General features: G+C 45.0%; 1 protein-coding gene across 1 annotated transcript in view; it reads left to right on the top strand.

Annotated features, from left to right (window-relative positions):
* The window catches only part of LOC115816669 (mastermind-like domain-containing protein 1), a 57,544-nt gene extending 41,812 nt beyond the window's left edge, over positions 1 to 15,732 (top strand). Inside the window, exons 3-6 of the mRNA XM_030779706.1 lie at positions 9,685 to 9,693; positions 13,476 to 13,598; positions 13,941 to 14,013; positions 14,179 to 15,732. Coding sequence (XP_030635566.1) covers positions 9,685 to 9,693; positions 13,476 to 13,598; positions 13,941 to 14,013; positions 14,179 to 15,242 — 1,269 coding nt within the window. The 3' untranslated portion in view covers positions 15,243 to 15,732. The remainder of the gene's footprint in view (positions 1 to 9,684; positions 9,694 to 13,475; positions 13,599 to 13,940; positions 14,014 to 14,178) is intronic.
* Positions 15,733 to 15,971: the final 239 nt, after the last annotated feature.

Below are 15,971 nucleotides of genomic sequence, written 5' to 3'. Positions count from 1 at the left end.
GAAGAGAATATTTGTGATCCAGACAAACATCTTCCACCTGCACATAAACACGAGCAGCCTTTCTAAGAGTCTTAATTCCAATAAGCAGACAGTATTACACACACACACACGCACACACACACACATATTAATAAAAGCACAGGACATTGTGTCTGTTTTTCCAGGATGTTAGAAGAAGACAAGCATATTCTGGGTTATCAGACTGATGACATCACAGAGCCTGCTCTCAGATATCCTGTGGTTTATGAAATTAGATCAAGATGTCTTTGTGTTTGTGTCTGTATCATCCATGTCCTGTTGTGTTTATGTATAAATACAGTATCTACAACATTTAACAAGGGAGGGAAAAAAAGGACATCGAGAAAGCAAGAGAAGATAAACAGATAGGCAAACAGGAAGGCTTCTTGAGTTCACAGCAGGATCTAGTCCTGTGTTCAACTCACTTCTTATGTAATTTAGAGTCTGCAGAGATGTGAGAAAAACCATTTCTCTCTCTCTCTCGCTCTCTCTCTCTCTCTCTTTCTTGTCTCCTGTCTAGTCTAGAGGTGACTTCAGTGGTAGAGTTACTGTGTCTTGTATGTTTATTCATTGTCAAACAAACACATATTGAGAGAGAGAGAGAGGGAGAGAGTTTGTCGTCTGAGTTTCTCTGTCCGTTTACATGCCATGCCTGCATTGTTAAATAATTATGAGGAGACTTGGTGTTTGAGGAGTTGGAATAGAAATTCAGTCTTCTCACGGATCTCTTATTCCGATGAGTAGCTTCCCAGTTGGGTTGGAAAAGTCTTTGGACAGTACAAGTTTGATTGAGTTTGAAACTGACTGCATAAATGCAATATTTATTCATAATGGTGGTGTGTGATAATGTTGCTTTCTCTCTCTCTCTCTCTCTCTCTCTCTCTCTCTCTCTCTCTCTCTGTTTCTCTCTGTCTGTGTGTATGTTTTTGTGTTTGTGTGTGTGCAGGGTCTGGTAACACCTTTAGGGGGACCATACTGTCCTTGTGTTTCATAAGACAGTTGTGTGTTACTGTGAGTAAGTGTATGTGTGTGTGTGTGCGCACATGTGTGTGTCCTTGATACCTATGAGCCATCCATTACAGGGCTGGTGTGGTTCCATGACAGCCTCTGTTTGTTCTGCTCCAAAGCACCTCACTGACAGGAGCCGGTACGCATACACACAGAAACACACTCGTTCACGCGCGCACACACACACACACACACACACACACACACACACACACTGCTGTGTTTGCTGCTGATTCAGTCCTTTCCTAGTGAATGTGCTTTATTAGACCTGTGTGGGTTTGTTTTTTATATTCCTTTCCATCTTGCCTTTTTTTTCTCTACCTGCCTCCCTTTCCCTCCTCTTTTTTTCTCTCCTCCTCCTATCTCTCCCACCTTCCATTCATTCTGCCTGACACTCACTCGTTTGTTGTTGTCTTTTCTTGCCTGCTTTCAGAAGCCCCTACTCAGACACCCCACAGAGAGAGTGATGAATACAGGAGAGAGAAAGACAGAAAGAGAGAGAAAAAGAGAGAGAAAGAGAAAGAGAGAGAGAGAGAGAGAGAGAGAGAGAGAAATGCTAGTGAGGAGTTTTCAAGCTGTTCCTCTCATATTTTCATATTTTTACTGCACAGTAGTCGAGGAGTTGGTGTGGAAACAGAGCCATTGGGTCTGTTTTGGGAATGACTTGCTCCCGGCTGTACTCGCTGAAGTGTGTGTGTGTGTGTGTGTGTGTGTGTGTGTCTGTGCGTGTGTGTGTGTCTGTGCGTGTTAATAGCAAAAAATATTTTCTTAAGCAAAGACCTAAGGATACTGATTTGGATTTTTGGTACAAACAAAAAAAAAGGATATAGTCATAACTTGAGCGTCGCTCTGTATTCCCACACAGATAAGTCTCTCTGTGTGTTTATACAAACTTTATTACTATCGTTAAACAGCAAGTTGATATACACTTTGGAAACTTAATTATAACGACAACACATAAAGCACGCAGAGTACCATCATAAAAATCACCACCTAAAACCGTTCAGTGGTCAGCAGAGACCTAATTCCAACTCAGAAAGGCAAATTTGGTACAATGACGCACTGTATACGTGTGATGCATATTTGTAACGATAAGAATTCAGCAGTGGGAAAATGGTTGTTTCGACTTTTTGAATAGAGACCGTTGGTATTATTTGGCGTGGAAACACACGGGCACCCTCATACACTGGAACACATACATTCCGACGTACACAAGTTTTAAACATGTATGATTGTGTTTATCGTTTAACCCAAACACATTCAGTGATTATCCTGACAAATAGCAGAGAGAGAGAGAGAGAGAGTGAGAAAGCAAGAGGGAATGAGGAACAGAAAGGGAGGGCCAGGGAGAGAGAGAGAGAGAGAGAGAGAGAGAGGTACGAGTTTGGGCATCCCAGAGATGGCTCAGTCATAAGTGTGGTTTTAATGTTTGGAAACTGTGTGTCTGATGCCACTGGGCATGGGTACACCAGCCCTGCGCTCTCATTGGCTGGAAACAAATCAGTGGGGGCGTGGTCGTGGCACACCACCATCCACTTATTCACCAAGTTGACCACGAAGCAGACAAGACACCCATGTGAAGGTGAGAGACCAGACACATGTATTTGTTTATGTGTGTGTGTGTGTGTGTGTGTGTGTCTACCACAGGGCCAGACAGGGTCAGGCGGTGCCCACAGTGTGGTGTGTGTGTCGGCGGTTAGCCGCACTGAATCACTAAAATTGAAGCTTAATGCTTCTCCTCTTGAGAAATATACAAGTCATCCACCTGAACTGACACCAACCACCCAAAACCCCCCGACTTGACATTTTAAAATACCTCGCTGCTCCGCGTTAGCCGCCTCCGTTCACCTGAGTAACCGGCCTTCCATAATTTCAAAAGCACTTTACCTCCGATTAATGATAGATACAGTAATATTCCCAACGAGTCTGCACGCCCAGAACAGAGACAGTAATTATGGTTCGCGTTTAGCCTTAGCCTATTAGCCTCATTGACTAATATGTACCTTTATTAATGTGACTGGGCGCTGTTTAGCTGTTGTTTCATGGCACATTAGCTGACTAATACAACCTATTTAACTCGAAGACGTTGGACACTGTGAGAACGGTACAGTTTCCGCAGAAAACAAAAAGAATTGAGGGAGAAGTGAAACACAAGTCTGTGGTTTTGGGTAGGAGGTTGGAAGGGAAGTTGTTTTGTCCGGTAGCAGCTGCGTGCGTGCGTGTGTGTGTACGTGTGTGTGTGCGTGCGTGTGTGTGTGTGTGTGTGTATGTGTATGTGTTTTGATCTTGCTCCAAACAGAATATCACATATGCACATGTAGCGTTAATTTCTACCTTTTCTCTCACGGTCTTGTTATGGAGCATATGGGCCCGGGTTCCGCATACATAATTAAACAGCGACTGAACAACACGTCAGGATTTTAACACTGTTTAAAAAAACTCACTCGTCTGTTGCCGTCTGCCGTGTTCATTTTATCAGACGTACACATCTTTCTCAGCCATAATTACTCTAATGATATCCATGAAAAATATGTAACTCAGTTTCTGAATGGCTTTAAAATGAAGTGGCACTTCAGTTATTCTAGGTCTTCACTCAGAGCTGTGCTGTAAGCGGGGAGAGAGAGAGACAGAGAGAGAGAGAGGGGGAAGAGAGACAGAGAGAGAGGGGAGAGAGAGAGAGAGACAGAGAGAGAGGGGAGAGAGAGGGGGGGGAGAAAGAGAAAGGGTCTGAATAAGAGGGAAGTTAAGAGGGAGAGAGTGTAAAAAAGTTAAAAGATTAAGGAAGGCGAGAGAGAGAGAGAGAGAGAGAGAGAGAGTGGGAATGAAAGGTGGCAGGAGTGAACATGCATTCTGTGGGCATTTGGATGCTTTTTTAATCGGGTGCATGCCCTTTTCTCACCCCTGCTTTTGATCCACAGAATCAGTCTGAAAATCTCCAAATCAATTAACCAAATGACTGTGTGTGTGTGAGAGAGAGTGAGACAGAGAGAGAGAGAGACAGAGAGAGAGAGAGAGAGGCTTCTTTTAGCAGCCAGTTTGGCTGTAAACAATATTATGTGGTTAAAGATTGGAGTCTACACATATTGTTTGCTCGACGGGATCTGTAGCATTAACCTAATTCATCCAGGATTACCGCGTGTCACCGAGAGAACGACGGGGGAAAAAAAGAAGAGGAAGAAAGAGAGGGAAGGGAGGGAGGGAGGAAGAGGAAAAAGTGGCTGAAAAGAGCTAAGTTCACTGAAGTAGCTGAGTGAAGGGTAGATACAGAAATAAAGAGAATGTGAGAGAGAGAGAGAGAGAGAGAGGGAGAGAGAGAGGGAGAGAGGGAATGTGTGTGTTCTGGGTTTATCTGCTTTACTTCACCGTGCCCTCTATACCTAATTAGACAGTGGAGCCAGGAACAAAAAAAATGTTGGCTCTGGAGGAATCACACAGACACAGACACAGACACAAGCACACGCACACACACACACACACACACACACACATACATACATGCACACACACACAATAGAGCTCTGTTTTTTGTTGTTGTTGTTGTTGTTGTTTTAATATAGTCCTTCTGACATCCTTGAACTATCACATAAAGGATGCAGAGCATTGTGCTCCCTGAATCTTAAAACTTACCAAGTCATGTTAGCTCATAGTGTGTGTATGTATGTATATCAGTGTGACTGAAAACACATGCTTGTCATGTGTTTGCGTGTGCATGTGTGTGTTTATGACTTTGCATGTGCGTGTGCGTGCGTGTGTGTGTGTGGCCCAGGATCCACTGCTGGCCACCTAGCCTTGCGAGCAGTAAGACACCCCCAAGGTCTCTGTCCTGCATACGTGACAGACTGCCCTGAACACACTGGATTAACAAGGCCTGCTGTCATGCTGCACTCTCCCAACATCAGATTAAACCCTTTAATTCATCACTTCTCTCACCAGTCAACTCTAATATCATTCAATCCCATGTAACACAATAAACCAGGCCCTAACTCTGCCTGTCCAGCACATCCCAACATTCACTGCTAATTTAGTCAGCCAATCAGAAGCTTCCATCAGTCACATTATAAGAGCTTATGTGCTCACACAGCCTTATAACCTCACATCGTATTTAGTAAATCAGATATAGGGGATTATAATCTCAAATAGGGGTTTATAAGACTACACAAAGGTTTATAAGCTCACACAAGAGTTTCATCTCATAACTTTACATAAGACTGCACAGGGAGCTTATAAATATCAAAAATAAGTCAAACTAAGGCACTCAAGAGGCTGTTTACAAACTTTGGTATGTGAAGTAATATATTATTGATATGATATATGATATGTTGTGAGTAATATAGGCATAATGGCAGTAGTCGTCAGATGGTTAGATAAAAATCATAAGCTATGTTGGGATTCAGGGTAGATGATCTGGCTGACTGAGTATAGAGAGTGTGTGTGTGTGTGTGTGTGTGTGTGTGTGCGTAAAGAGATGATACATTCTGACAGCTGTAATTCCCTATACTCTCTCGCAGAGCTTGTGTGTTTGAGAGAGGAGCGTGACCAAGATAGAGGGAGAGGGAGGGAGGGAGAGAGAGGGAGAGAGGGATGGAGAGAGATAAATAATGAAGAAGGTCCATAATGACCAGGGAGTGTGTTTATGTGTGTTTGTGTGTGTGTGCGTTTTTGTGTGCTTATGTGTGTGTGTGTGTGTGTGTGTGTGTGTGTGTGTGTGTGTGTGTGCGTGCGTGCGTGCGTGTGCAACACTCCAGGGAAAGTGAGCTGCTGTTCAGACAGATTGTAATGCTGCCTGATGCTCACCCCCCCACACACACACATACACACACACACTACACACACACACACACACACACACACACACACACACACACACACACACACACAGACACACAAACACACACACACACACTTGTGGTGTGCAGGAAGGAAGTGCTGGAGTGTTGCTGATGGCTGTAAGAGAATGGGTGCCGGGGGGGAACCAGAGGATATGTTCATCCTGATGGCTTAGACCGCCTAGGTTTAGAGGGTGTTCTTAACAACTCTCTTCTCTTCTCTTTTTCTTCCTTTACCCCCCCCCCTCCCCTTCCTCTTCTCCTTCTCTCTCCTTTCTCTCTCTAACCCCTCCCCACTCATCTCCTCTTCTAACGCAAACTCTCTCTCTCTCTCTCTCTCTCTCTCTCCCCCTCCCACCCCACGTTTTTCTCTCTCCCATATGTACAGTAATGACTGTTGTCTAAATTGAAGATGAATAATTGATACCTTTTCAGCTCTCTTCTCTAATAACTTCACACAGCCTAAACAAGGGGTGGGTGTTTACAGTCAAGTCTGTGTCCTCGTTTTAACAAGCTAATCCAAGCTGCACCTACCGCTCTTAGGACTTAACCGCCAATGACCGTATATTGTCAACATCATTTTTAATAAGCTGGTTGGGAGTTGTTGTTCTCATTGGGGACATTCACGTCAAATGAAAACGCTATCCGTTGCAAAAGACTGAAAAACAAGATAAAACACTATAATGTAACACTATAGTGTTGTGGCTACAGTGTTTATAATAATCTCTGATAAGATGCCAGTCAGCAATGCTTAATGTTTCTTATATCTAAGTCAACGACCTGGATTGGTGTAGGACAGCTCTTGTTTTGTGTACAAAATTCAAACTATTGTTGTTGACTTCCTTTGAGCAGGGTGTGTGTGTGTATGTGTGTTAATGTAGGAGACTCTCAACTTTGGAGTGCTCTGCTAACCCTCTATGCTGCTAGAATGCTTGCAGAATATTCAATTGCTCCCTAGACACAAACTGAATATGTGCATCCATTGTGTCAGAATATGTGTGAAATCGGTGTGTGTGTGTGTGTGTGTGTGTGTGTGGGTGTGTGCGTGTCAGTGAGTCTAGGATATCAGCCTTTTGGTGTTTTTAAGATTGTATAATTGGATCAGTTTTTAATGTGGAGAGCACCCCTCCTCTCTCTCTCTCTCTCTCTCTCTCTCTCACACACACACACACACACACACACACACACACACCAGAGGAGCTCAGAATATCTAAAAAGGTGGCTTTTCCCAGCTTTGAAAAAAACAAAAAACAGCTGTTCAGTATCTTATTCTGAAACAGAGAGAAAAAGAGAAGGAGGAAAGAAAGACTGTAACAGCACAATCATTCTCATCCTTTAGTTTGTTTTTTTTTGCTGTCTTACATACATCTTGAATCCCCAACTTCCCCTGTTAGACTCTTCCCCTCCTAATGTCTAACATTTATATTCTTTCTATTTCCTCTCTCTCTCTCTCTCTCTCTCTCTGTTATTTGATATGAACGGGCAGGTCCGTATGCTCTGTATTCTGACCAGAGCTCTTCACCACTGCAAGGTAGCAGAATCTCAAGAGAGTTCACAGAAATCAAACATTCCACTCCCCCCTGTAAACAGACCTCAGCAAAACAAAGGCTGCACGCCCATATTGTTAAATAGAGGCTGTGTTTGTCTGGCAACCCTGGGTCCTAACACAAGAGGAGAGAGAGAGAGAGAGGGAGGCAGAAAGAGAGAGAGAGAGGCAGGGAGAAAGAGAGAGAGAGAGAGAGAGAGAATGATCGGGAGAAAAAGAGTAAAAAGAAAGATGTCGATTTGATCTTGTTTGGGAATTCTCTATGCTCTGGACAAGAGACCAAGAATGTTCTCTGAGTGTATGTGTGTGAGTGTTTGTGTATCACTCAGGGAGAGAGAGAGAGAGAGGGAGAGAGCGAGAAAGAGATCAATATTCATATATATCAACGTCACAGTGATATTGCAATGAGTGACTGGTGTGTGACACTTTGCTTTGATAAATGATGCCACTTTAAACACTACAGCATTTTCATAGTAAATTAACACAAAGAGACACAGCAGATGCAGCTGGGGCTCAGTGAATGGACAGACAGTGAATAAGAACGTAAGACTGTATTAAATGCTTAAGACCAAACCAGTATATTTGACAAGCTGGTACAAAAAGTCAAAAAAGAAGTTATTAAGGAGTGTAAAAACACACACACACACACACACACTGTCGGACATGGAAAACGGGACATGTTGTCTTTGTTGGAGTGAAGCGGCTGTGTAGAGCCTGTCCCGAGTGACCTTGCCCTAAGGAGGAATGGAGGGAGGGAGGGAGAGAGAGAGAGAGAGGGGGAGAGGGGGATGGAGAGAAAGACAGAGTGAGAGAGAGAGGGAGGAGGGAAGAGGGGGTGTTCACAGATGGCAGGAGATATGGGTCCAGGGTGATGCAGAGGGGCCTATTTAGGAAGAACACAAACATATGAACTTCTGCACTCTTCCTTTGGAGAGAGAGACAGACAGACAGACAGACAGAGAGAGAGGTGGGTGAACTGAATTTAATTTATTTCAGTCGAGTTTACCTGAGCTGAGACATCAGATAAAAATGCAGAATGCAGAAAAAAAAAAACCTAATCCAACACGAATGATGCACCAAAAAAGCATGAAAATAAATTTAAGGGGAATTTTTTTATTTTGGGGGGGAGGGGGGGGGGGTTGCTTGGTAATGTACTCTGAAAACATTCCCTTTTTTTTTTTTTTCTAAGTAGGGCAGTATGAGCTGTTTCGATCAATGATGTGGTTGGTACACTTTCATGACCCCAGTAAAAAAAAATCTATCAAATACAAACCTTCAGTTTAAGAGTAAAGGTGCTCTCAGTACCATCCAAAGACTGTTCTGGAGAAATCCCACATCTGCTACAGGAATGATGCAAGAATGAATGGAGAATAAACAAAAATACAACAGTCAAGCTAAAACTGACCAATCATCACTTACCTCCTGGTATATTTCTGTCCATGTATGTGTCATTACGCTTTGTGTATGAAAGAGAAAGAGAGAGAGAGAGAGAGTCTGGCAGTTGGAGGGGGAGAGAGCATGCCAGGAACAGTCCGGGAATTTGGGGCGGTGTTTCAAAGGATCCCAGGATAGTTTACAGGCTTCAAAGCCATGAAGCTGGAGGGGCTGAGGAGCAGGAGAGAGAGAGAAAGAGAGAGACAGAAAGAGAGAGGGAGAGAGCCTGCATATCCCTCTCTCCCTCCCTCTTCTTCTCTCTCTCTCTTTCTCTCTTTTGCTTCTTGCTTCAAAAAGAGACAGACAGTAAGAACAGGAATCTTACCTCAATCTGTCTATTTTTACGTCTCTGAAAAGAACCTGCATTCCCTCTTCATATCGTCCAGACCCAGCATGCTGGCCTGTGGTGGAAGCTACACAGCCTCTGTGTGTGTGTGTGTGTGTGTGTGTGTGTGTGTGTGTCTTGGATAGAACAGACAGGGCAAAATGTGGTTAACCAGCAGAGGAGGGTTGGCAAAGAAGGTGACACAGTCAGCCAACTCCATACCACACAGACTGCCAGTCTATGTGGCACAGGGAGGAGAGGAGAGGAGAGGAAAGGAGAGGAGAGGAGAGGAGATCTGTGTGAAAGAACGAGGAGAAGAGTAGAAAGAGAGAGACTAAGAGAAGAGCAATGATGTGTGTGTTGTGTGTGGAAGTAGGTCAGGCGTCACATTCATTAACATCCTCTTATGCCCACCCCCTCACATACACACACACACTCACACACATATGCACACACACACGCACACGCACAGGCAAGCAAACACACACAGGCACACGCACACAGAAATACTAAACGCTCATCATAAGCTGAGCAATGTAAATACAAATCCCCTTATCAAACAGGGTAAGACCTGGTAGCTTTAGCAAAAATGAGCATTCTTCCCGGTCATTATTCCATAGTACCACAACACAAGCATCCACTCCATTAGTTTTAAATAAACTTATTGGAAAGGCTGAGAGCGTTGTTGCGGTGGAGATAAAAGCCTTTCTGCAAGACCAATCAAAGCACTCAAAGTCTGCCTCTACTCTGACAGCTGGATCCATTCCAGTTCTCTCAAAGCCCCTCATGCCTGTGTGTGTGTGTGTGTGTGTGTGTGTGTGTGTGCTGAGTAGACCACTCTCTAGCATGCTGTGTCCCACTTCTCTCTCTTTCACTCTCTCTCTCCTGTGCGCTCTCTCAATATTCTCTCTCTCTCTCTCTTTCACTCACACAAGCTTTTTTTTTTTTATTATAACCTCTCTCTCTCTCTCTCTCTCCCTCTCTCTCTCACGCATCCCCTCCTAACTCATCTTTTCCCCCTTCTCTATCTCTCTCTTTCTCTCCCTCTCTCTCTCTCTGCTTGCAGCAAGGTCACACAGAGTTGCATGACAAAGCGACTTTGCTTTATTCACTAAACAGCACCAAACTCTTCCTACCCACCCCCACCCCTCGCTCCTAACCTCTCCACTTTAGTTCTCCATCACTGTCTCCCAGCTAGTCCGTGGCAGCACTTTCCCAGGGTAATTTAACTTCCAAGCTGGTGAATGGGTTTACTATATATAAGCCCATTCCTGTTTACGGAAATACTGTTCGACTGTGTGTGTGTGTGTATTTCTCTGTGAGAATGGGGGATACCACAGACCCTTGTCGCATAATGTTTCACCATGCCACAGCAAGAGCTGCTTCTTACTCACACACACACACAGTGACAGGTTGTATTCAGCTCAGTCCCTTCATCTGCTCAGTTATCCAATGAGGTAATTCCATTTAAACATGCGTATTTTCAGACAGTGGAGGTGACCTAAAGAACGCTGCGCTTGCTCTAGCCCACTGACCAATAACCAAGAAACCAGGTGTGCTAGCAAGATAGGAATTTTCATTAAGTAGACTATTCAAAATAAACACTACATCTTACTGCGTTAAACGGAGATTACCATTTGATAGTGCGTGCGATACAAGCAGAGGTGATAGCGCTAAACGAGAGCACTGGTAGTTTGAACAGTAGTATTAGCAAAGGGTAATAAAATTGTTCTACCAGTGGGGTTTTGTCAGAACAAAATCAAGGGGAGTCGGTAGATCTGAATAAACCGACTCGACAAATGTAGACTTTTCCTCGCCTTGTTCCTCTTTTTACCACTCAGGAACGCACATAAGGTTGCTTTATGTTTATCAACAGAACAACTGCCTTGGTAACCTGTGTTGTGGTATTTAACCTGCGAGCCGCACACCAAAAATGCTGAACACGAACAAGCAAGCAAGTGTTCGATCTTTAAGAACGAGTAAACTATCCAAGGTTGCCCTTGTCGTGAGAATGGACTAGGGCGTGTAGGCCAGTTCAACACGCCGTAGAAAAGGGCGAGAAGGAGAGAAAGGGAAAAGGAAGCTCTTATCAACTGCACACAATCGTGAACTGATGTTTACATTGGCGCTTCGTCCACACCGCTGTTCTTTATAACTCTATGTTGACAGCGTGGTCTCTCCACATTGCCGGAATGCTCAGGAGGTGTACAAAACACGGTTACAAAGACCTGTAATTATTTCAGATGATTAGGCTGTTGTGTTCTCAGAGTTGAAAAACAGAGCTGTTACAAAAATAATCTATGTTAATGTTCGCCGTCGAAGAGCTCTGTTGCGCGTGGGCCAAATTCACCCACTGCCCTTTCAGTTCCGTTGTCATTTTTTGCCTCCCTAAACTGCAGCCGTACGGTAGGAGTTGGAGGAAAAGAGGGTGAAATGTTGTAGGGCGACACTATGTTTGATTTGGACTGTTGTGTCCGGAAGGGAGTGAGTGACTTCTGTGCAGGATTGATAGCGACGGCCGATGAAACTCCCGATGACAGGTTTCTCAGATAACCCTCTCTTTCTCTCTCTCTCACTCTCTCTCACCCGCGAGTCACCACAGCTGCGTGCGTGCATTCCTCTTCTCAGCAGATCAAAAGGTTACCCGGTTGTGAGTCGGCTTTCGGAGTGCACAGATGGAGTGCCTGTTTGCCATCTAGCGGTAGTCGTCAAGAGAAAAAAAAAATCAGGAATTCAGAGTGCACACATAATTCAAATACAATACACGGTCCCCACTGTCGGTTTATATTAGTATTTCTTAGAACTTTATTGAACAAAACAGTGTTTGAGTTTGCCACACTGTTTTTCATTCAGTCAAACGACTACCTAGCAAATAATTCAATTTACACGGAACTTAGACACCTGAGGCTCCTTATAATTGACCCTCCAATTTACAATGATTTTTTTTTTTTTTTAATTTGAGGCAGCAGAGGTAGGCCTGTATTCACACCCAAAAACAGGAGGCACTTGTAGCCTAACAGCCAAACAACAAAGCCTTCTATCTGGCTCTTAAGTTCAGCCGCATATGGCTAGGGGGGATCAATAGCCATTACCAACTGTGGTGTGGCTGACAAGTCATTCATTTCCACTGCAAAGCAGAGCAATACTCCCCCCGGGACACCATCTCACAGCCTCACCAGAAACAAGCAGAACTGATTACCAGAGATACATGCAGAAGGTTCTACAAAACGACTCAAATTACATGTCTTGCTTGTTCACGAGCGTGATTTCAGGTTATAATCTGATGTGGTCGTCTTGTTGTGAAAATGCATGTAAAGGTGCCTCCCCCCCCCACCGTTCTGCCATCTCACACGTGTAATTGCAGGTTTTTTACTGCCAAGTATAGTCAAAACAGGTCGTAGCTGTGGGTGAAAACCTCACAGGCTGGTTGTCACACAATGTTTTCTTTCTTTCTTTCTTTCTTTCTTTCTTTCTTTCTTTCTTTCTTTCTTTCTTTCTTTCCTTCTTGACTACTCTGCATTGCTCTACCTTAAAGTTGATCACCCCCCACCCCAAGCACTTATATAGAAGCATAGGACTAACTGAGGAACATATAATTGTTTGACATATTCCTTAGCTCACTGATTTATGAGGCAAGTAAAGACCACTGTATTTGGTTATGTTATGTTGTCATACAGCGCAAGTGATTAGAAGCTAAGTGACAAGGTTTGAGATTCTGACGTTTTGGAATGTCGTCAGCGCGTCCGTGTCCGGCGGCATATTCCTCTTGTTGTAGTCCCTTAGGTAAAGGAGTGCAGACGGAAGGACTGGAGCGGGGATGCCTGGGGGAGGTCAGGAAGAGGGAGGGAAGCATTTCCCACTGTGGGAATGGGACTGGGAATGCTTTTTGGACTGGGAGAGAGAAGAGGGGAGTCTCTCTTCTTGGCCAATGCAAACAAACAAACACAACTCTCTGGGAAAATGGTCCTGTCCAACTTATCTGGAGTTATTTACTGTTATTTATGGGCTCTTTGGCCTAGGGAAGGAATCACACTGGACTTAAAGACGCTTGTTCCATGGCGGGAACTTCTGTGGATAAGAGCTGAAGAGAGCCTGTAGATGATTTTATTAATTTGAGCAGAGAAAATCGAGATATTAGGACTTTTAGTACAACATGCATTTTTTAAGCATTATCTACTAATTCCATGTAAGAATGATAGCCAAATTTGGGAATGGAATGCATATTCGATCATGCCTTTCTGACCTCTGTCTCTCCCTCCCTTCCCCTCTCTCTCTGTTCTGTTTTGTTTTGTTTTTCTCTCTCTTTCTCTATTTGTAGGAGCAGAATTCCGGGATGTTACCTCATCTCCAGGACCCCACCTCAGTGCAGCGTCCTGCCCAGGGTAACAGCTGTAACCTACTGCTGAAGAACCAGCTGATGCGGAAACAGCTTCAACAGCAGGTACAACATCTAAACCTCTCCATTACGTGCTCATCAGGCAACTGTCACTAGGCCAAAGGGCACGCTGCAATAAAAGGGGTAGAGGGAGGAGAAAAGGACTGAAATGGAAACAAGTGTTTATTTAAAATATCCAGGCCTGCCAATTAGAAGGTGCTCAGCTGATGATGGAAATACGAGCATTTGAGTATTACAGGGACGCTCGATGCCGTATTAAGAGAGACGGGACAGCCCGGCCCCATGACAGCCATTTCTCTGTCTGTGACCTCTCATTCTGTAAGTGCTTTGTTTGTTGATCGCACCTGCATCGCATTGAATCATTCAATTCTCTCCTGCCTCTTTTAGGAAAAGCAAAGACAGATTGAGCAAATGAATGGAGGGCAGATGCCAGATTGCCAGCAGGTGGCACCATTTCAAGGTAAAGATACTATTCGACATCAGATAACAGTTGCGTGACAGCTTATAAGATAGAAACGTGATCACAGTTTTTTCCTGTAGTGTTACATATTTGATTACTACCTGTAATGCCATTATTGAGCTGTAATTTAAACAACTGCAGTTAACTTTTGTGCTTGTCCCATAGGTTCAGCTCGTCCACTCCCTCCAGAATGTGGTAGTTACCCCATGGGGGGTCCCCAGCCCAACTCCTCCATGCTCTCCCACACTGGACCCCTACCCCCTGGGCGTATGGGTATCTCTCCTGGCACCCTCCCCCAAACAGGCCATCCTACTGGGACCTTCATGGGTAACACTGGCTCCAAGCAGCCTCTCTACCACCCAGCCCAGGACTTTGGAATGCCCATGCAGCCAACCCAGGGCATGATGGGAATGGGTGGTCCTCCAAGGCAGCCGTCACATCCGGGTCCGGGCGCGCTTCGTCCAGGGATGCCTGGTCCAAACCTCGCGGGGAACTCAGTGCCCACTCACCATCTTCGCCAGGCCTTGCATCAAGGAGGTGCTATGCCTCCGCGAGGGATGTTCACTTCCCAGCAACAGGCTCAGCTCTGGCAGCACCAGCAAGGGGTACAACCTCCTCATATGGACCCTTCCAACAATCATCACCCCTTCCCCGGCGGCAGCGCGCCTCCCGGTTGCGGGGCTCCGTCCTCCCAGTTCTCACAGCTCCCCCAGCGGCCAGGGATGCCTGCAAACTTTGTTACTCATCAGACTCCCGGAACCCGGCTGCCCCCGCCCAACCAGGTGGTGGCTGGAATGGGTGCCAGACACATTCAGAGGATGCCCGCCGCAGGGCAGCCGCTGCCCTCCATGGGCCAACAAGGCCTCAGGCTCCGGGGGCCTCTCTCAGCCCTGGCTGTCATGAAGCCAGGGGCACCAAACATGATGCACCCACCACATGGCATGGCCCCCCCCAGCTACCCAACATCCTCCACCGGTAAACACATGCTGACACAGGGCTACGGCCCCGGTCACAACCCTGGCCACCACAAACTGTCCCCCTTTGACTTTTCTCCCCAGCATCAGGCCAATGGGACCATGGTTGGGGTTCCGAGGGGACCTGGTGAGGGAGGTGGTGGAGGAGGAGGAGGAGGAGAAGTAGATTTCATTGAAACGTTGGTGGGCGGCTCCAGCGAGGACTGGCTGAATAATCTAAACATGATAGATGAATACTTAGAGCAGAACTCATAGAGCTAGAAAAATGCTTTTTTTTTGTTTGTTTGTTTGTTTGTTTCAGTAGCACCATGTAGTGAGAGCTAAAGCCCACCTTTCTGGAACATTCTCAGCTGTACTTGACCAGGACGGACTGGGCACGTTCACAATATACGACGCCAAACCTCCGGAGTGTAGCTTCTTACCCTCGGACCTGTTCAGGCCCTTTAGTAAGCAACGTGAGCGAGGTGTTGCTGAAGAGGTCTGTACTGAGGAAGTGTTGTCACAAATGCTTCATACCCTTAAATCAACATTCCTAACCACACGCTGTGTTAAGGACCACGTACGACTGTTTCAACTGCCGCCCTCATTCTCTGAAGAACATTTTTAATGGCTATCAATCTTTTGTTTGGCTCACATGCTGTGTAGTGCAGGGACAGCGATGTTTCCCAGGAATGCAAAGAATGCATTCATTGAATGCAGTCCAAAACAAAACAGCCAGGTTCAGTTCACAATGGAAAGACTATATTGTTTTTAGATTTACTCTTTCTTTTTCTTTTCTTTTTTTTTATTGAGTAGTAAATGCGTTACTGATTGGCCATTGATCTGTGTCACTGTTGCCATGGCAATACATGCTGTCTTTACACTAATTAGCAAAGTACTGAGGGTATTTCTGAAGGGGCTTGTATTGTAAATAGTAAACTATTTTGTAAAATATGTTTTCATAAACTGTAACATATATAAAAGAGAAGTACACATATTTATACT

Source organism: Chanos chanos, chromosome 7, assembly GCF_902362185.1.
Source record: "Chanos chanos chromosome 7, fChaCha1.1, whole genome shotgun sequence".
In the NCBI taxonomy this organism is placed as follows: Eukaryota; Metazoa; Chordata; class Actinopteri; order Gonorynchiformes; family Chanidae; genus Chanos; species Chanos chanos.
The sequence above is the reverse complement of the archived record's forward strand: the minus strand, read 5'-3'. Positions and strand labels throughout refer to the sequence as shown.